This window comes from Perognathus longimembris, chromosome 16 (assembly GCF_023159225.1).
Source record: "Perognathus longimembris pacificus isolate PPM17 chromosome 16, ASM2315922v1, whole genome shotgun sequence".
Lineage (NCBI taxonomy): Eukaryota > Metazoa > Chordata > Mammalia > Rodentia > Heteromyidae > Perognathus > Perognathus longimembris.
Window position 1 is genome coordinate 55,779,441 of NC_063176.1, and position 24,936 is coordinate 55,804,376.

At 63.8% G+C, this 24,936-nt stretch overlaps 1 protein-coding gene across 1 annotated transcript in view; it reads right to left on the reverse strand.

Moving 5' to 3' along the window:
- Positions 1-160: 160 nt before the first annotated feature.
- Crmp1 (collapsin response mediator protein 1) overlaps positions 161-24,936 on the reverse strand; it is a 33,195-nt gene continuing 8,419 nt past the window's right edge. Inside the window, exons 3-15 of the mRNA XM_048364345.1 lie at positions 16,950-17,038; positions 15,521-15,705; positions 13,678-13,842; positions 11,853-11,914; positions 10,913-10,993; positions 7,852-7,920; positions 6,748-6,868; positions 5,339-5,495; positions 4,908-5,049; positions 4,063-4,233; positions 2,557-2,736; positions 1,544-1,709; positions 161-252 (exon numbers count right to left, since the gene is read on the reverse strand). Coding sequence (XP_048220302.1) covers positions 161-252; positions 1,544-1,709; positions 2,557-2,736; positions 4,063-4,233; positions 4,908-5,049; positions 5,339-5,495; positions 6,748-6,868; positions 7,852-7,920; positions 10,913-10,993; positions 11,853-11,914; positions 13,678-13,842; positions 15,521-15,705; positions 16,950-17,038 — 1,680 coding nt within the window. The remainder of the gene's footprint in view (positions 253-1,543; positions 1,710-2,556; positions 2,737-4,062; positions 4,234-4,907; positions 5,050-5,338; positions 5,496-6,747; positions 6,869-7,851; positions 7,921-10,912; positions 10,994-11,852; positions 11,915-13,677; positions 13,843-15,520; positions 15,706-16,949; positions 17,039-24,936) is intronic.

A 24,936-nucleotide genomic window follows, 5' to 3' on the forward strand; every position in this document is an offset into this window, starting at 1 on the left:
ACTTCTTCCTAAACAGAAACGGAGGGGGCATCATCCAACCCCCCTCCCCCACCGGGACCAACTAAAACTGTGGCTTTCGAGAACACGGGCGGGAAGGGGGGACGGGCGGCATCCCCGGAACCCTTCGCGCTTCTGTGCATCCGTCCACCCCGCCCCGGGGTCAACCGAGGCTGGTGATGTTGGAGCGGCCACCGGGGGGCGCCACGATGCGATGGCCGGTACGCCTGGGGTTGTTGTCGTCGATCTGAGCACCTGGAGGAAGAGAGGGCAGCGCGCCCGTCCCCGGTGGGTGTGGCCCGGGGACCGTCCTCCGACGCCCCCACCACGGAGTCCGGCTCCACCCGGAAGCCCTGCTCGCCCCCCAGGGCCCGCGGCTCGCCTCTGTGCCCCTCAGCCCCCGGGGTCCCCCCCCCCCCCCGCCGTGTTGAGTACGACGTGACGTCCTTTTGCAGGTGTGAGTGCCCGGGCGCTGTCCCTGAGCTGCTGCTGCTCAAAGCTAGCGCTCTGCCCCTCGAGCCACAGCGCCGCTTCCGGCTTTGGGGGCCGGTCAACTGGAGACGAGAAAAGGTCTCACAGACTCTCCCGGCCTGGCTGGCTTTGAACTTTGATCTCTCCCAGACTCTCAAGTAGTTAGGATTGCAGGCGTGAACCACCAGTGCCTCGCCAGCTCTTCCGTCGTAATTAACGCCCTAACCTGAGTCTCAACTGCGAGGTCCTGAGGGGCTGGACGGCCCCCCCCAGCCACCCCAAGGCTCTTCCCAGCGCGGAGCCCAAAAGCCTGTTCTGCTGGCTGAGAACCCACAGTTCAAGCTAATAAAACACACCGCCTCTCTCCCTCTGCGCCCTCCACTCTGGACGTCACCTCTCCTGACAGGAACTGGGGAACTGACGCTCGGTGGCCACCACGGGCCCACGCTGGCCGAGTTCATGTCGTGTACGAGCTCAGGGCAATTTTCACGTTTGTTTGTTGTTTCAAAGGATGGCATTTGGAAGATGCAACAGCCCGGACTTGGCCCCGTGGCTCACAAGGCCGGCACCTTCGCCATCTGTCCCTCAAGAACACCTGTCCCTCAAGAACGTCTGTGCCGGCTCCAGGGTTGGCCTGTGCTTGGCTGTCTGAGTCCTAAGGAAGCCAATAGGTGGGTGGCTCTTGGCGGGTGAGCTCCAGGTTCGAGGCGCACGCCTGCCCTCATGTGGCCATCTGAGAGCACTGCGGGCACGAGACCCCGGAGCCTTGCTGGGCGAGCCCGGGGTTTCGGGGTCTCTGACCCTGAGCTTCGTGGGTCCTGGGCTTCGGCTCCCCGGATGATAATAATAACCCCACGGCACCCAGGTGGGGGGAGCTACGTCGACAATAGTGCTCCGGCCACCGGGACCTCCGCGGCGCCCCGGAAGGGCTTGTGCCCACTGACGGGAGCGGCCCCCGCCCAACACGCCGCACTTGGCTTCAGGGACCCAACAGGCAAAGGTGTCCCCTGACACACACACACACACACACACACACACACACACACACACACACACACCCGGCTCCTCCGCCTACCTGACAAGCTGAAGTTGGACTGGTGGAGGTTCCTGATGGGCGGGGGCTGGTGTTTGGAAGGCGAGGACTTGGCGGAAGGGGCGGGCGTGGCGTACTTGGGCGTCGCCGGCACCTCGTACACAGGACCGTCGTACATGCCCCTGGGAACCCCTTGCAATCCGGACACCTAGACGGGGGACGGGGCGGTGAGCGCTGTGCGCGTGCGTGTGTGTGTGCGCGTGGGTGTGCCTTCCCGGCAAAGCCGCGCTCGTGAGGGGGTCTCCGGCACGCGGGGAAGCGTGCAGTCCACACTCGAGACCTCACGCTGCGCACACCCGCTCGCACACACCGGTAATGCATACCTTGATACGCAAGTGTGCACGCACCGCGCGTGCACGCACACACAGAGCTTCCTGCAGGACCCACGTGCATCTCCCAGAAGCGATCGTGCTAGGGAGAGTGGGGAGACCCCACGTCCGGTCCTCTCCCGGGTGCTCACAGAGGCCACAGGACGCCCAGGTTCTGGGGCCGCGGGAAGTTGGGGATTCGACGGGACAGGGAGCGGTGCTGAAGGGGCCTGCAGACGGCGGGCTCGGGACACGGCCAGGAGTCCCCCGCGTGGACCGCCGGGGGCGGCAGGGAGGGCGTGGGGAGAGGAGGGGGGGCGTGGGCCTCTCCTGCCACCAGGCCGGGGCCGCACCCGCAGAAGGAGCCCCGGGCGAGGAGGCGGCTTCTCCTCCCCTCGGGGTCTGAGCTGGTGCTGCCCTCCGGGTCGGGGGGCCACGCCCGTGGGGGAGGGGCCTGGACACATCTAAATCAGCGGTGGTCACAGTGAGGAAGCGGAAGACTGTGGATGGACACACACACACACACACACACACACACACACACACACGCAAGGGGCGAGGGGCTCTGCCGGCACCCCGAGGGGCTCGCGGACGGACGGACGGCCCGCCCCAGGCCCTCCGCCCCCACGCAGCGGGCCTCCCGGCGGGTGGGCAGCCCCCGGGAGCCCGGGCGGGGCGGCCCCTCACCTTGTTCCTGATCTTGACGCGCTGGTAGAGGAACTCGGGGAAGGGCTTGCGCGGCACGAAGCGGCCGGCGCCCTTGCTGACGCTGAGGTTGCCGTCCTCGTACACGATCTTGCCCTGGCTGATGACCACCAGCGGGGAGCCGTGGCACTCCATGCCCTCGAAGATGTTGTACTCCGCCGCCTGCGGGCCGGGAAGGCGGCGCCGTGATCGCACAGCCCGCGCGGCGAGCTCGTGTGAGCCACACAACCACCAACTCACGCGATGCTGAGCGATCAACCCCCTGACGCACAGGGGACTGTTGTTTTTGTTTGGGGGGGGGGGGACCAGTACCGGGGCTTGAACTCGGGGACCTGGGCTCTCCCGTGGCTCTTGCGCACAAGGCTGGTGCTTCACCCCCGGAGCCCCACCTCCCGTGCTGGCTTTTCTCTGGTGCACTGGAGTTCGGGGTCTCCGACATTTGGATAGCTCGGCCTCCTGGGTAGCCGGGGTCACGGGTGCGAGCCGCTGCTGCCCTGCGGGGCGTGCAGCCTTTCCCGCTCGCCGTCTCCCGTGACGCCTGTTTATCTAGACTGCGCGGGGCGGCACGGAGTGCGGGAACCCGCCAACGAGCCCGGCTCGCCGGACGGCTCAGGGCCTCGGCCGCCGCCACAGCGCGTGGGCTGGGACGTTCCCGCGGGGGGGCGGGGGCACGGCGTTCTGAGGTCAAAGGCCCGGGTCGGAGGTCATGGCCTTCCCCTCAGAGCACTTGGCCCTCCTGGCCGCGCCGCGGCCACGCTCCCCAGCAGGGGGCAGCGCCGGGGGGGGGGGGGGGGGGGTGCCGGCTCAGAGCCGCGCCCGGCGCCCGGTTGCCTAGCACGGTAGGGGGCCACCGGTCACCCAGTCTCATAGAAACGAGGCTCCCTGTAATGCCAGCTCCCCGGGAGGCTGAGAGCTGAGGGTCACCACGCAGACAAACCCAGCCCGGTCAGACGCATCGGGACTCCAGAAAGCCAGACACGGAGCTGTGGCTCCAACGCGACGACGCAGCGGAGGCTCAGCGCGCGGGCCCCAAGTTCGAGCCCCAGTATGGGCGCTTGCGCATGTGCGTGCACACACACACACACACAATAAATAAAAATACAGACGGACTCCCCGTGAACCCCACGCAGCGTGACCGTTAGAGCCGGGCTCCGTGGGGTCACGAGCGGCGTCGGGCAGGATCTAGAGAGGGATGGGGGGGGGGTTGCTCTTTGCACCACAGGGGCGGCTGGGTGGGCCCCCCCAGATCCCTGCAGATCTCTCCCATGGCGGGCGGGCGGGCGGGGAGCCGCAGACGGCCTGCCTGGCGCTAGGTCGCGGCTGCGCACAGATCACGAGGCCCTGCCCAGCCACGCACTTCCGACACGATCGCAGAGACGGTGCGGAAGCCGCTGGTGCGGTCCGGGAAGGAGAGGCGGGAGGGGGCGCGTGGAGGGGCCGAGCCGGCGGGAAGAGGCGGCGGCGTGATCACGGGGTGGCCGGACTCACCGACTTGTGGCTCTTGGCCGTTATGGTCTTCACCCTGTCCGGGTCCCAGATGACCACGTCGGCGTCCGAGCCCACCGCGATCCGCCCTTTCCTTGGGTACAGGTTGAAGATCTTGGCTGCGTTGGTGCTCGTGACCGCCACAAACTGGTTCTCATCCATTTTGCCTGTGGCCTGGGAGCAGAGCCGGAGTGTGAGGGAGCACCGGACAGAGTGGGGGCGCGGGGGGGGCGGGGGGGGGGCGCATTCCCTCCTCTCCGGGCTGCACCGGGGCTGGCGGCCCCACAGGGCGTAAAGGAACTGCAGGTGGCTGGCGTGGGGGGCACCCGCGCCACCCCGACACCGAGGTGCGCCGGGCCAAGCTTCACAGGAAGCGGGAGCCTCGGGCTTGAGCCGGGCGCTGGCGGCTCTGCCCGTCACCCCGGCTGCTCGGGAGGACGAGAGCTGAGGAGCACGGTTCAAAGCCAGCCTGGACGGGGACGTCTGTGAGACCCTTCAGGAAACCAGAAGCGGCACCGTGGTTCAAACGGTACGGTGCCAGCCGTGAGCAAAACAAGCTTAGGGGGCGGCGCCCGGGTCCCGAGTTCAAGGGCCCCCTCCCCCAAGAAAGCCGCTCCGGCTTGAGGCCCGTGGTCACAAGGGCTTTGAGTTCTCTCCATCCACCCCACACCCCAGCCGCGAGCATGCTTGCACACACGCACACACGCACGCACGCAGCGAGAGTTCACGCACGCTCACGGAGAACGAAAAGCCCGACACGCCGAGGCCGGTGCAAACATCCACTCGCACGCCGGGCCCGGCGGGATGTTTCCAGAATGTTCTAGAAAGGAGAGGCAGGGCCGACTCACCACCGCCTTGTCCCAGACGACGGTCATGCGCTCCTCCACGCCGTTGACGCCCTCGGGGATGAGGGTGAAGTTGTCCTTGCCCACGGCCTTCTGGGCGGTGCTGTAGGGGCCGTGCCCGCTGCCCGTGACCTGCAGGTCTCCGCTGACGGGGACGGAGGGGAGCGCGCGGCTCAGGGCCGGCCGCCGGCCCCCCGGACGGAGCCCCAGGCCCGGGCTCCAGGCCTGCTCTGCCTCCCTCAGACCACGCGAGGGGCGGGGCGCAGGCACCCCAAGGAGCCCCAAAAGGACGGGGCCGGGGTGGCCGGCATTTCACCCCGATCGTGCACGCTGGCCAGCCTACCCGGGGCCTGCCAGGAGCCGACCCAGCCCTCGGCCTCACGGCCCCTCCCCCACCCCATCCCCCCCCCCCGCCGTGACCCCCCGGGGCTCACCAGGCCAGCAGGGAGGTCAGGTGGTCGGGCGTGGTGGGGTCCGGGCTCAGGGGCGGGGAGGTGATGAAGGCGGCCGCCTTGGCCCAGTTCTTGCTCCAGTAGTGGGTGCCGTCCGTCCCCAGGCTGGCAGCTATGGGCTCCCCGAAGACCAGGGGTCCTGCGGGGCGGGGGAGGGGGGAGCAGAGAGCACCCACGCTTTGTCAGACGCAGGCAAGACTTCACTCTGGTGTCTGCCGCTTTACTGTGGGGTGCTGACCCTGACCCCATCCCCCCGGGGACAGCACTGACCCTGACCCCGACCCCATCCCCCCGGGACAGCGCTGACCCTGACCCTATCCCCCCCGGGACAGCGCTGACCCTGACCCCATCCCCCCGGGACAGCGCTGACCCTGACCCCATCCCCATGGGACAGCGCTGACCCTGACCCCATCCCCCCCCCGGACAGCGCTGACCCTGACCCCATCCCCATGGGACAGCGCTGACCCTGACCCCATCCCCCCCGGGACAGCGCTGACCCTGACCCCATCCCCCCCGGGACAGCACTGACCCTGACCCCATCCCCCCCAGGACAGCACTGACCCTGACCCCATCCCCCCGGGGACAGCACTGACCCTGACCCCATTCCCCCCCAGGACAGCACTGAGCCTGACTCCATCCCCCCCCAGGACAGCACTGAGCCTGACTCCATCCCCCCCCAGGACAGCACTGAGCCTGACTCCATCCCCCCCAGGACAGCACTGAGCCTGACTCCATCCCCCCCAGGACAGCACTGAGCCTGACTCCATCCCCCCCAGGACAGCACTGAGCCTGACTCCATCCCCCCCCAGGACAGCACTGAGCCTGAGTCCATCCCCAACTCCATCACCCCGGGGACAGCACTGACCCTGACTCCATTCCCCCCCCCCCCCCCGGGACAGCACTGACCCTGACTCCATTCTCCCCCCCAGGGACAGTGCTGACCCTGACCCCATCCCAACTCCATCCCCACAGGACAGTGCTGACCCTGACTCCAACCCAGCTCCATTCCCCTGGGGACAGCACTGACCCTGACCCCATCCCCCCCCCCAGGACAGCGCTGAGCCTGACCCCATGCCCACAGTATGGGCCCAAGGTCGGGCATCCAGGGCTCTTGTTTGCCCAATGTGTTGCAGCCGGGGGTCAACCCGGGCTCCACATCCACAGAGGTCCACAGACCACGCAGCCTCTTCTGATCCCACCAGGAAGCAGCGGTCAGAGCCGCGCAGCGTGCACCCCACACCGGCATCCAACCGGAGACCGCCCGCGCCACCGGCCCTCCCGCGTGCCCCGCGCGCCCCCACTCCGAGTGGGCGTGAGCACGGGCCTGCGGGCCTCCCGCCGCCCCAGCCTCTGACCCAGCAGCCTCAGAGGCGGGGCACCCGCGCACCCACCCTTCTTCCGGGCCAGGGTGATGATGTCCGCCGCGCTCTTGCTCATGACCTTGGTGATGTACACAGGACAGTTGATCCGGCCCGCAATGGTGATCGCCCGGAACACGGCCTCTGCCTCCAGCTGGGGACAGGGGAGAGGCCGGGTCACGGGGGAGGCCTGGGGACGGGGAGGAGCACACCCCGGGTCTCCCTGAACCAGTGCCCTTCAGCTTCCCTTCCGTAAATGTGCTCCGAAAGGAAATCGACCAGAAAGGAGGAACATACTGTCGATTCCCATTTTTTGGAAGAGGAAGGCCAGGCCCCTGAGGCTCACGCCTGTCACCCCAGCTACTCGGAGGCTGAGATCTGGTGCAAAGCCAGCCTGGGAAGGGTTGAAACCACCAGTAGCGCTGTGGCTCCATTTGTGGAGCGCCAGCCTCGAGCACAAACGCGAAGGGCCCCGAGTTCAAGCCCCGGGACCAGACAAAAAAAAATGGGGGAAAAAAAAAGTCAAAATGAATCCGGTTAGAGGGCTGGGAAGTATTCTGCTAGAAGATTCCACTGGCCCCAGGGGACAGCCAAGGCAGAGTACAGGTAGAAGGCTGGTAGGACGGGTAGCGCCTGCCGGACGGACACCCCACTCCGGGTGTCTGAGCCGCGGGGAGCCGCCGGCTGCCTCCCCCACACCCTCCACCAGCCAGGGCCCCCCCCCCCGCTCCGTTATGCGAGGGGTTTCAGTGTGGGGTTCTGGGGTGGCCCAGTCTGGGCTGGGGCTGGGCAGGGCTCCACCCTCCTGCCACCTGTTCCCCCTCCCCGCCCCCCCCCCGTCTGCGCTCTCTCCATCACCAAACCCCAAAGTCCTCAGCGCCAAGGCTCATCCGGCCTGGATGCTCAAGTGTGCCCGGGCCTCGTCCTGAACTTCCTGAACCTTCCACACCTCTGACTCACACCCCGCCGCCTCCCCCCCCCCCCCCGGGTTGCAGGGAGCAGAGGTGTGGAAGCAAAAAGCCGGGGCAGGGTGTGCTGTTCCAGCTGGAAGAGGGCATCGGGGTGCGAACTAAGCAATAGCGGGGTGCCGTGTATATCGGGGTGCCCACGGACGACACCAGGGCGCGTGGGGCTCACCTCTTCGGGTCTGCTCAGGGCGTGGCCCTCCGGACCGGTGATGCCCATCTCTAGAATCCGCTTTTGTTCCTACAAGGAAAGAGCGAGGGGGCCCGACGTTACCGGCGGCGACCGCGAAGCCCAGCCCCCAGCCCCGCTCGGGAGATGGGGGTGACGGAGGCCGGAGGGAGGCCGGCCCGTGGGCTGAGGGCTGGCAGGGCCGTGTGGTCTGGGCCGGCGGTGGCGAGCCAGCCTGGTTAACGCCTGCGCAGCGGTCCGGAGAAGCGCGGCTGTGTCTCCCAGGACGCCCGTCCTGCCGTCCATCCGCCTTTTTTCCTTTTAGGCAGAAAACCATTAACTCAGCTTTACTTGACAATGGAAATGTTTCCCAGCGCTCACGGCCCAGATTCAGAGCCATTGTCCCGAGCCGTCTTCGCCCCAGGAATGCTTTCATTTCCTGCCTTCCTTTCCTCTGCTCTTTGTCCCCGCACCACTTGCTGCCAGCTGTGCCACTGCTAATTTCACCTTCTTCCTTCCTGCGTCCGTGTCACGGTTCTTGAACTCGTCTCCGCTAGGAGCCCCGGCCCTGCCACGCAGGAGGGACACGCCCGCTCCGCCGTGAGCCGCAGCTCCTCAGCCCCACCAGGAGGGAGACCGGCGGCCGGGAGCCGGGTGCGTTCCGGGGGCGCGGGGCCACTTCCCGCCACCCCGAGACGGCTGTTCACCAAGCTTTCCCGGTCATGGTTTACAGAAGACGATACGGGAGCAGGGAGTCTCTACGCAGAACCGTTCAAGTGCTGGGAACCGTTTCTGGGGGGGGCAGAGAGGCTGCCTGGCCACGGGAATCGCTTGGCGGCAGCACGCCGAGCCCTGAGGCGACACCTGCAGCCACCGGCGGTGAATGCGGACCTGAGCGCCCACGCGGTGTGGGCAGGGGCCAACCTAACACCGCGGGCGAGACTCTAGACCCGGCAGGAAGAGGCTCTAGACCAGACAGGAAGAGGCGGACCTAACACCGCGGGCGAGACTCTAGACCCGGCAGGAAGAGGCGGACCTAACACCGCGGGCGAGACTCTAGACCCGGCAGGAAGAGGCGGACCTAACACCGCGGGCGAGACTCTAGACCCGGCAGGAAGAGACTCTAGACCAGACAGGAAGAGGCGGACCTAACACCGCGGGCGAGACTCTAGACCAGACAGGAAGAGGCGGACCTAACACCGCGGGCGAGACTCTAGACCTGGCAGGAAGAGGCGGACCTAACACCACGGGCGAGACTCTAGACCAGACAGGAAGAGGCGGACCTAACACCGCGGGCGAGACTCTAGACCAGACAGGAAGAGGCGGACCTAACACCGCGGGCGAGACTCTAGACCTGGCAGGAAGAGACGGACCTAACACCACAGGTGAGACTCTAGACCAGACAGGAAGAGGCAGACCTAACACCGCGGGCTAGACCAGACAGGAAGAGGCAGACCTAATGCCTAGACCCGGCAGGAAGAGGCAGACCTAACACCGCGGGCGAGACTCTAGACCCGGCAGGAAGAGGTGGACCTAACACCGTGGGCGAGACTCTAGACCCGGCAGGAAGAGGCGGACCTAACACCATGGGCTAGACCAGACAGGAAGAGGCGGACCTAACACCGCGGGCGAGACTCTAGACCTGGCAGGAAGAGGCGGACCTAACACCACGGGCGAGACTCTAGACCAGACAGGAAGAGGCGGACCTAACACCGCGGGTGAGACTCTAGACCCGGCAGGAAGAGGCGGACCTAACACCACAGGTGAGACTCTAGACCAGACAGGAAGAGGCGGACCTAACACCGCGGGCTAGACCAGGAAGGAAGAGGCGGACCTAACGCCGCAGGTGAGACTCTAGACCCGGCAGGAAGAGGCGGACCTAACACCGCGGGCCAGACTCTAGACCAGGCAGGAAGAGGCGGACCTAACACCGCGGGCTAGACCAGGCAGGAAGAGGCGGACCTAACGCCGCGGGCGTGACTCTGTTGGGGACTCAGTTTTGGCCTTGGTGGGGGAAGGGCACCAAGAGCGAGACGCTGCCCTTCCCCCAGCCCTGGGACAGTGTGGGAGGGAGCCCCTCCCACCTTCCGGCCTCAACCGGAAAAGAAGCCCCCCCCCCCCGCCCCTGAGGGGCAAACATGTGCGTGCCACCATGATAGGGATTGTCCAGCCCACAAAGGAAGTTTCATGACATCACCTGATGGGCAGCCCGGCTTAGCCAATGGCCCAAGTCCTTCCCTTTCCCGCCATTACCGCTATATAAACCCCCCTCCCAATTAAATCCTTTGAGACCCATTCAATCATCACAGCGTCTCCCTGGTGCCTTCTTCCGCCTCCGCTCCTGACATGTGAGGGGACTGGGGGGAGGGGAGGCTTCAGCAACCTTTCCTCAACTTAGCGTATTTCCATAAGAGTACGCCTTGGCCTTCTGCCGGCGGAAGGCAAGGCCGAGTGCTCTTTCATAGATTTTGGGGTTCAAGCATTTTCCCCGGGAGATCAGGGAGAAAGGGATCTGACAGATCCTGACATGACTCTAGACCCGGCAGGAAGAGGCGGACCTAACACCGCAGGCATGACCCTGGACCCGGCAGGAAGAAGGGGTGGAGGCGGCTCTGGAGCCTGTCCAGCCACCTCGATGGACTGGACTTTCCGAAGAAAGAGCCTTGAGGGGTATGCGAGCAAGCTCTCCACAGGGAGCCAGCAAGCGAGCGAGCGGGTGGGTGTCAGGGAGGAGGGTCCCCGTGACACGGACGGACAGACAGCAGCATGGTGGCCGGGCCTGCTGGAAAGGAACACAACCCTCGGCTCCACTGCTCCTCCGGCGGGAGAGCGGCCGAGCTGACGGGGCCCATCTCCCGGCACCTGCCCAGCCCAGGGCTTCTTCTCGCTGCTTAGGTGAGGTGCGGAAGAGGGGGGAGCAGACGGAGGCGGGCCTCAGGGCTGACGGGGCGCCCGCCAGGCTCTCGCCCGCCCTGAGCAAAGCTGCTGGCCCCGAGGCGGAGGGGGGGAAGGGGAGAAAGGGGGGAGGGGGAGAAAGGGGGAGGGGGGGCACCGCGCCACTCACCTGAGCTATCAAGTCTCCGTTTTCCGCGTGGACCATGATCACGGCTCCCAGCCCCTTGAGGAACGTGAAGGCCTCGTAGAGCTGAGGAGGGACACACAGGGCAGGTGAGGAAGGAAAGAAGCCCGGCGGGGAGGCTGCCCGCACAGTCCCCAGCGGGCACCGCAGACACTGTGGACCCCCCTGCCTGGCCGACCCCCCCTCACCTGGCTGAGCCCCCCCCCAGCCTGGCCGAGCCCCCAGCGGGCACCACAGACACTGTGGAGACCCCCTGCCTGGCCGACCCCCCCTCACCTGGCCGAGCCCCCCCAGCCTGGCCGAGCCCCCAGAGGGCAGCATAGACACTGTGGAGACCCCCCCCCACCTGGTCGACCCACCCACCCCCACCTGGCCGAGCCCCCAGCGGGCACCACAGACACTGTGGAGATCGCCCCCCCAACTGGCCGACCCCCCCCCGCCCCCGCGCCTGGCCGAGCCCCCAGCGGGCAGCGCAGACACCACCGCGGATGCGATGTGAGCGGGCAGCTGAGCCCTGCAGGCGGCCAGGGTGAGCGAGCCCTTGGGAGAAGCCGCACCCAGGAGCCCCTGGATTCCCCCCCCCCCCCCGGGTCAGGCAGGACCTGGGCAGAGCCAACTTCAGAGTGGAGTGGCGGAGCCGCCGCCAAGTACTAAGCCCACGCTTCGGGGAGCCTCACAGCTGAACACCCCACGGATCCCATCACCCAGATAACTGAGGCTGGCAGACCCAGAGACACCACGGTGCCAGGGACCCCTCCTCTCCACACGAGGGAAGGAGGGAGGGCCCAGGAGGGGCCAGGCCTGCCCCACGGGCCACTGCCAGCAGCACCCGCGCCCAGGGCTGTCCCTTCCACACCGCGGTGTCCCCTCCCTGTGCTTGGCCAGCCTGGCCCGGACCTGCCCGGCCGGACCACAGAGGACTCACCTGGCTGTCGGACATTTGATACAGATCCTTATAGGCCATGTATACTTGGAAGGAATTGACACCTGTTTTAGGAGAAAGCAGAGAAGAGGAAAACGTGTTGGAAAATCCAGACAGCACCAGCATCCAATAAACCACTGATCAGGGTGCGCCACGCCAGCCACCATAAGAGGGCGCCATCGGGACTCCCGGCGCTGACACGGGGCCAGGCCGCTGCCTAGCCAGCAAGCGCAAGGCCCAGCGCAAGCCCCCGCGCCTCCAAAAACAAACAGGACGGAACAGAAGCACCCTTCCGTTTGCAGGTGCGAGCAGACAAGGCGGCCACGACAGCTGGGCCTCTCAGAGTAAAGCCGCCCTCTTGTTAGGACAGGAGACTACGTCAAGGACGTACTTGTCACTCCTTGAGAGCGCAGAAGGCCCTACGGTTGATAAACGCCGTCATTTGGGCGAAAGGGTTTCCAGAACTCCAAAACCCTTTAAAAGATTCCCGGATCTGAAGGAGGAGACGGAGCTGAAGGAGACGCGTGTCAAAAGATGTGCCCCAAAGGCGTAGACACACACAGCACGGTGCCACGCCACCTAAGGCCCGGACCACGGGGGGCGGGGAAGGGGGGGGACACGGTGAAGTCCAAACGAGTCTGTGAAAACGGATGCAACCAATTCGCACATGGGAAAAGCACGCGCCGCGTCGGCGTGATCGGTAACTGGAGAACTGCAGCAAAGGGCACGGTGGCGTGGCGTTGCCCACCCAGGCAGCGAGCGGGGCCGGCACCGCGACACCCACCGCGACACGCTGGGCGACACCGCGCCCGCGCGGGCTGGGGCCGGGGACCCTCGGGCGGGCACTCGCCCGGCCTGGGGGAGCACCTTGCAGGGAATCAACGTGGCCACAGTCATCTCCACCCCGGAGGCGACGCAAACCTCTGACGCCGTAATTCCCATTCTAACAAAAACAACTCTAAGAAAGTAATTAGAGACGCAAACCCGTGTTTAATCGGAAGATGTTCCCTGTCGTGTAGTTTATAATAAAACACAAGCAGGGATCCCGAGCGTCCCCATCAAAAAAGGCAACAGCTCAGCAAACGAGCCCTCGCATTTTAAGTGACGAGTCGCTAAGGAGCTCCCGAGGAGGAGTAACGCGACTCCCGCAGTGCGGAGTGGAAAGCGGGGCTCCCCGACGGCGGGGCTCCCCGCAGCAGCTGGGGTACGTCCAGCGAGGCCCGGCCCGGCGAAAGGACGGGCGGGGAGAGAGCCGTGCACACTAAGGGGCAATCTCCACCCCAGGCAGAGCCGGGGAGAAACGCCCCCGCTCCTCGGTCTCCGTGGATTGGGATGGTGATGTTCTCACAATAAAGAAATGCAGCCATGCGGTTTTAAACTCTAAGGGCCCCCGTGGGGCGCATCTCCCGAGCTCCGGAGTGGGCCCCTGGGGGGGCCACGTGCCCCGTCCTTCCGGCCCCATCCCCGTTCAGCCCACAGAGGGAATGCCACGCAGATCACGGGGCATCTGCGCCGGGCAGATGTGCGCCCGGGCCCCGGAGGCAGAGGACACTGAGGCAGAGACACGGACACGTGACCCTGTCAACACTCAAGGCGGGGCCGGCAAGAGCCAGCCAGACAGCCGACTCCAAGCACAATGACCACGACGGGGGCGGGGAGGCGCCAGGACCTGGCCTGGCCGCTGAGGAAGCGAGGGGTGCTGAGGGGGACGGGCACCCCAGGGCCGGGGTGCCCCACGGCTACCACCGAGGCAGCGACTCGCGGCACGTGTGGGTTCCCGGGAGGAGAGGGGAGGGGGCCCCGAAGCCCGCCGCGGGCACCGACCCACCTTTGTCCTGCACCAGCACCTCCAGCTCCTCGCGAACGCCCTCGTTCCAGCTCGTGATGTCCACGTGCAGGGAGTAGTCACAGCACGACTTGGTGTCCGCCGCTTCGTGCCACTTCTCGAAGGACGCCAGCAGGCTGGACCCGGGCTCCGGGACAACGTGGTCAACTGCGGTGACAAAGACGCTCCGTGGTGCTGGGGCGCAGGGCTGCACCATCACCAACATCACCTCCACCACCACCACTACCATCACCATCACCACCATCCCCACCACCACCACCATCACCACCACCATCACCACCACCATCACCACCATCACCACCACCATCACCACCATCACCACCATCACCACCACCACCATCACCATCACCACCATCACCACCATCACCACCATCACCACCACCACCATCACCATCACCACCATCACCTCCACCACCATCACCACCACCATCACCACCACCATCACCACCATCACCACCACCATCACCACCATCACCACCATCACCACCACCACCATCACCATCACCACCATCACCACCATCACCACCACCACCATCACCATCACCACCATCACCTCCACCACCACCACCACCACCATCACCATCATCACCACCATCACCACCACCATCACCTCCACCATCACTACCATCAACACCACCACCACCATCACCACCACCACCATCCCCACCACCATCACCACCACCACCATCACCACCATCACCTCCACCACCATCACCACCACCACCACCACCATCATCACCATCACCACCATCATCACCACCACCATCACCTCCACCATCACTACCATCAACACCACCACCACCACCATCACCACCACCACCATCACCATCACCATCACTACCATCACCACCACCATCATCACCATCAACACCACCACCATCACCATCACCACCTCTATCACCGTCACCTCCACCACCACCACCACCATCAACACCACCATCATCACCATCAACACCACCACCATCATTACCACCATCACCACCATCACCTCTATCACCGTCACCTCCACCACCACCACCATCACCACCACCACCATCATCACCACCATCACCACCATCACCTCTATCACCGTCACCTCCACCACCACCACCATCACCACCACCATCACCATCACCATCATCACCACCACCATCATCACCATCACCATCATCACCATTACCACCACCATCACCACCTCTATCATCACCACCATCACCACCACCACGTATCTTTCGGTGGTACCAGAGATTTGTGAAGTTATCGCCTCACACTTGCTAGGCAAGTGTGCACCACACTTCACGGGCCTTTTACTTTTCATGCTTTTGTTGTTGTCTTTTTTCTCTCTCTCTGCCGGTCCTGGGGCTGGAACTCAGGGCCTGGCGCTGTCTCTGAGCCTCTTTGTGCTCAAGTCTAGCTCTCCACCTCTTGAGCCACAGCGCCCCTTCCAGCTTTTTTAAAGTAGTTAGTTGGAGATGAGAGTCTCCAGGGGACTTTCCTGCCCGGGCTGGCTTCCAGCCGCGATCCTCCAATCTCAGCCTCCTGAGTAGCTAGGATGACAGGCGTGGGCCACCGCCACGGGGCTTGGAGTTTGTTTTTCTCAGACAGGGTCTTTCACTAACGTTTCCCAGGCTAGCCCCCAGCTGAGATCTCACCTGAGGCACAGGGGTCCACGAAGCGTGCTATTGCCCCTCGGTGTGATCATTGACCCAGTGGGTGCGGAGAGCAGTGCCGATAAGCCTCTCCCACCACCGTGCGCTCACCAGCCGCACCCCACCCCCTGTGGCGTGATACGGAGACTGGGGGGCCGGGCGGGGCGCGGGGCTCCCGGGGTGACGGGGCCACTCACTGATCATGGTGGTCCCGCCGGCCAGCGCCGCCCTGGTCCCCTGGAAGAAGTCGTCGGCCGCGGTCATCCCCCGGGCCGGCTTCTGCAGGGCAGTGTTGACGTCCACCCCGCCCGGCATGATCATCCGCCCGTTGGCCTCGATGGTCTTCACGCCGCCCGGCACGATCAGGTTCTCTCCGATTTGTCTGAAGACGGACAGAGAAGGCCTGGGCTCTGAGTCGCGGAACGGGAAGTCCACCACGCAACCGCAGCTTCCCCCGAGCCCCGAGGGACCGACGAGCGCCTGCCCCGGAGGGCCTGCGGCCAGGGCCCACGGTCGGGGCTGCAGAAGGCCTCGCTCGGGAGCCAGGGCAGCCTTTGACCCAGCCTGGTTATCTGGGGCGTCTTCCGGGAGAGGAGACGGCCGGGAAGTCCCGTCTGACCCAAGCTGCAGTGGGCCACCGGCTCCGGCCGGTGCCCTGCCAAGATACCTGGTGGGGGCCATTCCCACCCCATCAACCTCTCCCTCTCCCTCCAGCACCCCCAAGGCGGGAGAGGCCCGTCTCACGCGAGAGAAAGCCCCGGTGACTCGGGATCCAAGGCTCAGTCCGTACACACAGCGGCTGCTTCCCTCCCACAAGGTCAGCCGAGACTCAGCGGTCTCCCCAAAGGGAGGAGGACTGGGCAGAGGGTCACTCAGTGCGGCCATGGCGGAGGGGCGGGAGGCCCGGGCCCAGCACGGGACAGCGAGTCCAAACCACAGCCCCCTCCCGGTCAAACACAGGTCCACGGCACCCCGCCTCAGCCGTGGGGGGGCGGGGGGGTGCGGGGCTGGGGAGGGGCCACCCTCCACGCGGGGGCTCCAGGGTACGCCTCAAATTCACGTCGGAGGCCCCCCATGTGACCCCGCTTGGAGGCAGGGCCTTGGAGGGTACCATGGGGTGGCAGGGGCGGTCTCGAATCCAGCAGGACCACTAGAGCCCACGACAAGGGAGAGACAGAGGTCATCTGGGGTCGCCGGGAGAAGGCGGCCACTCCCGGGAGAGTCCAACCCCGGGGGCCCCCTGAGCCAGGGCCCCCCCACCCCCCCCCCGCCTCCGGAAATGACCTCCTGTCTGCGAAACCACCCGGCAGCCGGCTGGAACAGACCCCCACCCCCGGCGAGGCCGCAGGGCCCTTCCGTCCCCGGGCGCAGCGCCCAGGACTGCGGGCAGGCGGGGGGCAGAGCTGGGGACCGCGGGGGGCCCGTCGTCTCTGACTCTGGAGCGGGGGACAGCCCCGAACCCCACCTGCTGCAGCGTCCCCGGTATTGCTGCACACGGTGGGTAGGGAGAGCCCGGCGTGACCCGGGGACCTCAGGAAACGCCCTCTCCACTCCCCCCCCCACCCCGCCGCAGCGGGGCCCCCCTCCACTCCCACCCCACCCCCCGCACACGGGGCGTCCACCCACTTTATGAGGCCGTCTTCCAGGTAGACGTCGGCGTAGAAGGACTGGTCATCGTTGATGACGCGGCCGCCTTTGAGGAGGAGCCGGTCGCTCTGAAAGCCAAAGCAAAGGGCAGCGTCACCGGAGAAGAGCAACAGGAGGGTCCCAAATCTTCACAGTAAGGGAGAGCTGGGTGGAACCCCGGCTGCTCCGGGGGTAGGGATGGGGGGGCACCATGGTTCAAGGCCAGACCAAGGGGAGACTGCAAGGAAAACATCAGCAGGACTCCATCTCAATCGCCACACCTGGTGAGGTCGCACGCACCCGAGATCTCAGTTACACGGGAAGTCATGGGTAGGAAGAGCCTGGCCAGGCTGACCCCAGGCCGAGTTCAAGGCCCTACCCAATGAGCTGTGGCCCCAGTGGTGGGGCAGCTGCTTCCTTCCTCCCTTCCAAGTGCTTTCTGGTTTTGCTGAGTCGGCCTTCAGACAAATCCCAAGTAGCGTGCCACCCCACCGACACGCGGTTCAGTTCACACCTGTAACCACCGAGGAGTGTGTAAAGAGATCTAGAGAGCCGTGTGGGGGGCAGGGTAAGCCAGACTGCACGTGGGGGTCTGTCTGGGTGGGGGCACCGGGGCTGGCAGGAGCAGAGAGTAATGGGGTGCGAATACTATAAAGGTACATTGCTGTATATATGTACGAAAAGAACACAATAAAACCCCACCCAAAAATATTGAGAAGCCGGGCACCAGTGGCTCACGCCTGTCACCCTAGCTACTCAGGAGAGGCTGAGATCTGAGGATGGGGGTTCAAAGCCAGCCGGGGCAGGAAAGACTGTGAGACTCTCATCTCCAATGAACCACCAGAAAACCACAAGTGGCGCTGTGGTTCAAAGTGTTAGAGCGCTGGCCTTGAGTGAGAGAGCTCAGAGTCAGCGCCTAGGCCCTGAGTTCAAGCCCCACGAGGACAAGGTGCGCGCACGCGCGCGCGCACACACACACACACAAAGCTATTGGAAAGAAAACGGGAGAAGGAAGGAGGGAAGCTGATCAAAGCGCATCGTAAGCACGATGCCACCATCACAGTGAGGCCCCTGTGCGCAACGAACGTGCTAATAGCGTCACAAACAAATACACATAACCACAGCCCATTACTCCAGCTGCCCCACCGCACGCTCGTTCCTCCACCTCAATCCTCAATCAGACCATTCAGTTTTATTTGGATTTCTCACAAATGTCCAAGGTAAATTTCTCGAGGCATTTTTGAATCCGATAATGCCCAATTTTGGAGATACTGAAAACACAAAGCGCACAGAAAAGCCCGGCACCGGTGGCTCACGCCTGCCATCTCAGCTACTCCGGAAGCTGAGATCTGGGGATTGCAGTTCGAAGCCAGCCGGGGCAGGAACGTCTATGAGACTCTCAGCTCCAATTAAACACCAGAAAGTCATAAGTGGAACTGCGGCTCAAGGGGTAGAGCATTGCTAGCCTGGAGAGAAAAGCCAAGCGAGGGCCCAGGCCCCAAGTCCAAGCCCCAGTGCTGGGGGGGAAGGGGGGAGGGAGGAAAGGAGGACGGGAGGGAGGGAGGGAGGCAGGCAAATTTCCCAGCACAGTCCCAGCAACATTCTTCTGTGTGCTGTGACTCCTGGACCGCCACCTGTGCAGCCTCCTCCCTCACAGGAGGCCCGGCGACGTAGAAAAGCACCGCCCAGGGTCCCGGGCCGCGGTTCCTGGCCTCTACCGTGAGGGGCAGACACAGCAGGAACAGGCTGAGTTTAAGGCAACTGCAGAACTGGAAGCTTTCTGAGCAGCAACGGACGGGACGCGCAGTGCGGCTCAGCCCCCGGTGAGGTCTTGCCTTGGGACCGTTTCCTGCAGCGTGAACGCCAAGGCCGACCTAAGTCCCCCTTCTCCTTGCTTCCGGCATGGTTCTACTCGGTGCCCATCATCTGGGCGCCACACCCTGCCACCTGCAGGCCGGTTCGGTGCTGCCAGCCCACCGTCTTCATTGCACTCCTTACAACAGAGCCGGCACGCCGCAGTTGTGATGGTGGCTAACTCATGGCTCGCCCCATGATTCCGAGCTCTCGTGGTCGCTCACCGGCTCACGAGGCAGAACCACACAGGGGAGCAACAGGGCACTAACTGAAGTGGGTGGCGCCACCCAGAGTCTGCCCTGCAGTGTGCCCGGTCAGTGTGAGCTCCGCAGCAGGATGTGGTCTCTGTGGTGCTGTATCTTTTGCCTTGGAAATAGCTGGATGAATGGATGGATGGACAGATGGACACCATGAGTGGATGGCTGGATGAGTGGATGGCAGCGTGGATATCTTTGAAGATGGATGGATGGATGGATGGTGGGTGGATGGATGGATGATTGGATGGATTAAGAAATGGATAGATGGATGGGCAGATGGACACCATGGGTGGTGGGTGGAGAGATAGATGGATGTCAGGATGGATGGATGGTGGGATGGATGGATGGATGGACTGGTGGGTGACGGCATATTCTGGAGGGTGGATGCATGGCAAGTAGGAAGGATGGTTCGGTGGACCAAGGATGAATGAGTAGATGAATGAATGAATGCGGGAATGGACAGTCTGAACAGGCGAGACGGTGGACAGATGGAGGGTTCTTGGAAGATGAATGGATGACGTGAGTGAAGAGGAGACACGAGGACGGGCACACCCATCCCCAGCACGAGGGTCTCTGGAGGAAAGGGCTTCAAGGTTAGACCGCCTGCCCCCCCCGCCCCCCGCCGCAGGAGCCCGCCGTGGTGCTGCGCATCCCCAGGAGGGGACGCCCGGGTGGGGGTGCAGGGCCCTGAGAGGCAGGGACACGTGGGAGGCAGGCTTCCCTGGCGCCAGGAAGCAGGGAGACGTGAGTCACCGCGGCTCCACGCCCAGCTCCCCGCGGGCAGCCGGCAGCCGTGTCTGCCTCCTCGTCTCTAATTGCAGGCCTGTCACACTCAGCCTGCTGCGGGGGGTTCGGAAGCCCCACGCGTGGGAAGGCAGCCCCGGGCTGCTGAGCACGGTCAGACTCAGACGGTGACGCGGGGCTCTTCCCAGCCCCTTCCGGCTGCCAGACTCTGGGCAGGGCCACGCCGCGTGCAAACTCTCCGTGTGTCTCAGGTGCCAAAATACTTCTGAGAAAGCAAGCCTGTCCTTGGGCACCAGCTGATTCCTCTTTGCATTTTTCTTCTTTTCTTTTTTGGCACCACTGGGATTTGAGTCAGGGCCCTCCACTTGCTAGACAGACATTCTACCACTGCGCCACGCCTCCAGGCATTTGGGGGGCTGCTTATTGTTTTAGGTAGGGACTGTTACGCGCTAGGCCGGCCTGGACCGCAACCCTCCCAAATGCGTGCTCCCCGCAATGACTGGAATGACAAGCACGTGTCCACAGCACCAAAACACGGACAGCTTTTTACTCCTGCCCAGGCTGGCCTCGAACCATAATCCTCGGATCTCCTCCCAACCTTGGACCATTCTAGCCGTGGGGGGAAGGGGTGACACTTGGACTTGAACCCAGGGCCTCACACATAGGAGTTAAGCACTCTACCACTTGAGCCGCCCCAGGAGGCAAGATGCAGGGGTTGGAAGGAGCCTGGTCGATCGTAGGCAGGGAGGCTGTCAGTGCATCCTTTTTGATCTTATCTTCATTCTGGATAACCTTGCTCAGGCTGGTCCTGACCCTGAGATCCTCCTGCCCAGATACACTACACACTTCTGAGCTACAACCCCAGCCCCAAGTTCATATGTCTAAGAGAAAAGACCAAGCCCAGCACCACTGGCTCATGCCCCTAAGCCTAGCTACTCGGAAGCTGAGATCTGAAGATCACGGTCAAATCCAGCCCCAGGATGAAAGTCCATGAGACTCTTGCCTCCAATGAACCACCAGAAAACTGGAAGTGGAGCTGTGGCTCAAAGTGGCAGAGCACTAGCCTTGAGAAAAAAAAAAAAAAATCTCAGGGACAGTGCCCAGGCCCTGGGTTCAAGCCCCATGACTAACAAAATCAAAAAGAAAGGGAAAAGATCACCCATCCCCGCCCGCCGCCCCTCGCGGGACAGCTGGGCGGGGAGTGAGCAGCTTTCCAACGCCAGCTGCGCAGTCTCGAGACACAAATCACTGTTTATGTGCCTTAACACAATGAGAACAGCTCGCGAGCAGCTCGGAAACGGCAACCGCCGATTTAATAACAGGCCGGAGACTGCCAGCTCATTTCACGGGGAGAGCAACAATCTGAAGAGAATGACCCACAGCCCGGCATCTGGCTTACCCATCAGTGTGGCAAAGAGACAACGTCCACACCCGGAGAGGGACACCCGGAGAGGGGCCCCGGCTCCGCTCTGACTCCACCCGCGAGCCTGGGTCTCCCCCAGTGCAATGCCAAACAGTTGCCACATTGTGTCGCTTAGGGAATAATGGGAAGGAAACATCTGCACATTCGCTCTGGGTGTCGAACCCCAAAACAGGAGGGCCAACTCTAGGATGTCAGAGGGGGGAAACCAGAGGCGTCCGCAGGCGTCAGCCCCGCGTGCAAAGGGGGCTGGGCTGGCGGGAGGGTTCTGTGGTAGGAAACTCAGAAAGGCCCGTGATTTGTTTTTGTTTTGTTTCAATGGTCGTGGGGTTTGAACTCAGGGCCTGATGCTTACGGAGCCGGCTCCGTACCACAGATGCTTCTGATCTAAGATCCTCTCGGGAGCCCCGGGCAGAAAAGAAAGAAGGCAGCCATCATTACATTCTCCTCCAAGCTGGGATTTGTGGGCGAGAATAATGTAAAGCGGGGGCACCAGTGGCTCACACCTGCAACTCCCTCTGCTCACGAGGCCGGGATCTGAGCCTCACGGCGTGAAGCCAGCCTGGGAAGGGCACGCCAGGAGACTCCTACCTGCAATTAACCGGCAAGGAGCCGGACACGGAGCTGCGCTCGCGTGATGGAACCTTCGCTCCGCGTGGAGAAGCCAGGGACCAGCGGGCGGTCCCGAGTTTCGGTTCCAACACTAGCGTGCCCATGCGCGGGCGCACACGCGTGAAGAGGGAATAAAGCTGCGTTCGGGTGTGCAAAAGGCAGCCCTGAACTTTGTGTACGGATCCTCTGAACCAGAACGGTAATGCTGGGGCTCTGTCCTCAGGAAACGCCCCTCAACCCGTTCAGAGCTCGCCGCCTACAAAGATGCGGTCCAGAATGGACAGGGGCGGCCCAACCACCGCGCTAACGGGGGGTCCCCCGGCTCCGCTGGCATCCGCTAGGAGGTGCAGAACACCGGGCGGGAGAGCGAACCCCACAACAGCGACAGAAGGAACGCCTGCCTGGGGCCGGGTGGGGGAGGGGGAGGGGCGCGGCCACCGAGAAGGATTCCTCCTCTGCTTCCTGTCTGCCCTGTCCCCCCCCTCAGCCCCCCGCCCCCCTCCGCACGGCATCTGTCCTCGCACACAGGCAGAGGCGTGAAGTCCACTGAGGACGGGGGCGGGGGGGGGGGAATCCTCAGAGGTAAATAAAGAGATGCCGTCCCTACCAAACCCACACTTAGCCAAACCACTGGCCGAGCAACTTCAGCCACGGAGGAAACACCCGACACACGGAGCTGTCATTAGACCCAGAAAGAGAAGCGGTGCCTGTGTGGTCCAAGAAGATCAGGAACTCAGCAAAGCTGAAGAGCGGGGAGAAGAACGTTCCAGCAAAAGACACCACATACATACACCCAGCCCCGGTGCTGGGAGCTCAGTGCTGCCGGGGAGGGGAGGGGAGGGGAGGGGAGGGAAGGGGCAGGGAGGGGAGGGGCGGGTGCTGCCCGAGGTCCTGAAATGCCGAGAGCGGGCGGAAGCCTTCTCCAAATTCCCCGCCTCCCTCCAGGCTTCCTTTCCTGGCCCAGGCCCTGATGACACCGTCCACCTCCCGGTGCTGGTCCATCAGGGCTTGAGTTCCTACCGTGTGAGGGGCAGGGACAGCCCCACACCATCAGCACCTCCAGTCCAGGGCTTCCCCGGGCTTCGGCGTGCCCCCCCCCTCCCCCCCCGCTGTCCAGCTCGTCACCGCCGCAGGACAGCCAGAGTGAGCTTCCTGAGACAAACCCGATCGAAACCCTTCGCCGGCGTTTCCTCTGTGAGGACCGGGTCCCCGGGCCCCCTCCTGGGCTCTGCCGGGCCTGACCAGCCCTCCCGCGGCCTCGATCTTCCATCTCAACCCATTCACGCCACCCTCGGACGCACAGGCCAGCCGTCCAGCCCTGCCACAGATCCCACCCTCCCATGCCCCATCACACGCTGCCCCCCCTGACCCCAGGACCCGGCCGCACCGCAGGCGTTCCCCAGGGGACTGCAGGACCCCACCGCTTCCCAGCCGGGTGACTGCTGGCCAGCTGTGCAGTCTCGGCAGAGGTCCTCGTGTCTGTCCGTGGAGCTGCTGTGAGGTCAACGTGTCGACCTCACGGGACGGCTGGGGTCACAGGTGGACACCTGCCACACGCGGAGCACTGACTGGCCCAGGACATCCCGCATCCCAGCCCGGGGTGGAGGCACTTGCTGGTGGGGCCAGCTACGTGGAGAAGACAGGCAGGAGGAGGATCACGACCTGAGGACAGATCTGAGGGCAAAAATGGGTGCCCCTGTCTGAAAAATAAAGTACAAAGGGCCGGGGGTACAGGTACGTGGTAGAACACTGCTTAACAAGTGTGGGCCTCGAGTTCAAACACTCCTACCATCCAAGAAAGATCCCACCGGGCACTGGGGAGCTCACGTCTATAACCCTAGCTGACACCTGAGGACGGAAGTTCAAAGCCAGCTCAGAGAGCAACGTCTGTGAGACTCTTATGTCTAATAAATGACACACCAAAAAAATCTGGATGTAGAGCTGTGGCTCAAATGGTAGCCTTCAGCATAAAGAAGCTCAGGGACGGTAGCCAGGCCCTAAGTTCAAACAAGCCCCAGGACTGGCACCAAAACAAAAACAAAAAATCCAGTATTCTACGTCACACATCTATTCAGTCCTTCAGAACATGGGTGAAAACACGGGCGGGGGGAATTCCATTGCTAGTTATCAGCTTCTCAAGGAAGTCCAGGCCCCCAGGACGTTTTTAACCAGTTTAAAGACTAGCACCCAATCGTTAACGTTTTTATTTTCTATTCTTCTTGTCTAACGTGTGCAGAAAAGGAAGGAAGAGAGGGAAGAAGGGAAGAGGGAAAGGAGGAAGGGAAAGAAGGCAAGTAAAGTGCAGACACAGAAATCGTGCGTGAGTAGCAACGAAGGCCCAGGGCTACCTGGGCACTTTAGGGCCCTCGATGGACCTTCCAGAGCTTCTAGAAATGCACGTGAAAGAGCAGGCGCCTGAGGAAATCCTGGGGGGGGGGGGGGCGGGGGGAGGGCACTCTACATGAAGAAGCGCCCCCCAGAACAGAGGCGCCCCAGCACAGGGCTGGCTGTGCAGCAGTGAGCTCCCGGTCTGCAGAGAGGCACAGGGAGAGGGTGGGTGGGTGGGATTCCTGTACCGGTGAGAGGGGACACACCGAGGAAGCACACATGCGCTCTCCCTGCCTCCTCAAATGCGGAAACAGGCAAACCCGGCAGAAAGCTCTACCGGACGTACCCCGTTCCCTTCCGCTTCGAGATCACAGGGATCACATTCTGCTTAGGCCCTGAGGGTTTGACGACGCCCTTTGATAAGCCACAGGTGGCGGCTTGACTCGGGGGCAGGAACCATTTCTTCCCAGGGCTGCCTGCGGCTACGAGAGCCCGCACCCATTCTTCCCGAGGGATGGAGCCCAACCTCTGACGTCAGCCGTTACTGGGTCTGGCCCGTCATCACCCCGCTTGCCTGTGGACAGCCACCAGCACGGGGCCGCCTCCCCCGCGGCTCCCTGTGCGCGGCGGGCCTGGGCCGCGTCTTAATCACGCCGGTTCGGTCCTCGGCACGGGGGTGCCGCCCTCCCCCGCCCTCTTCTATCCCGCGAAGGTTCCTTTCCGCGGCACTGGCTTCTGCCCAATTCCGGCCAGTCAGGCTCTCGTCGGAAGC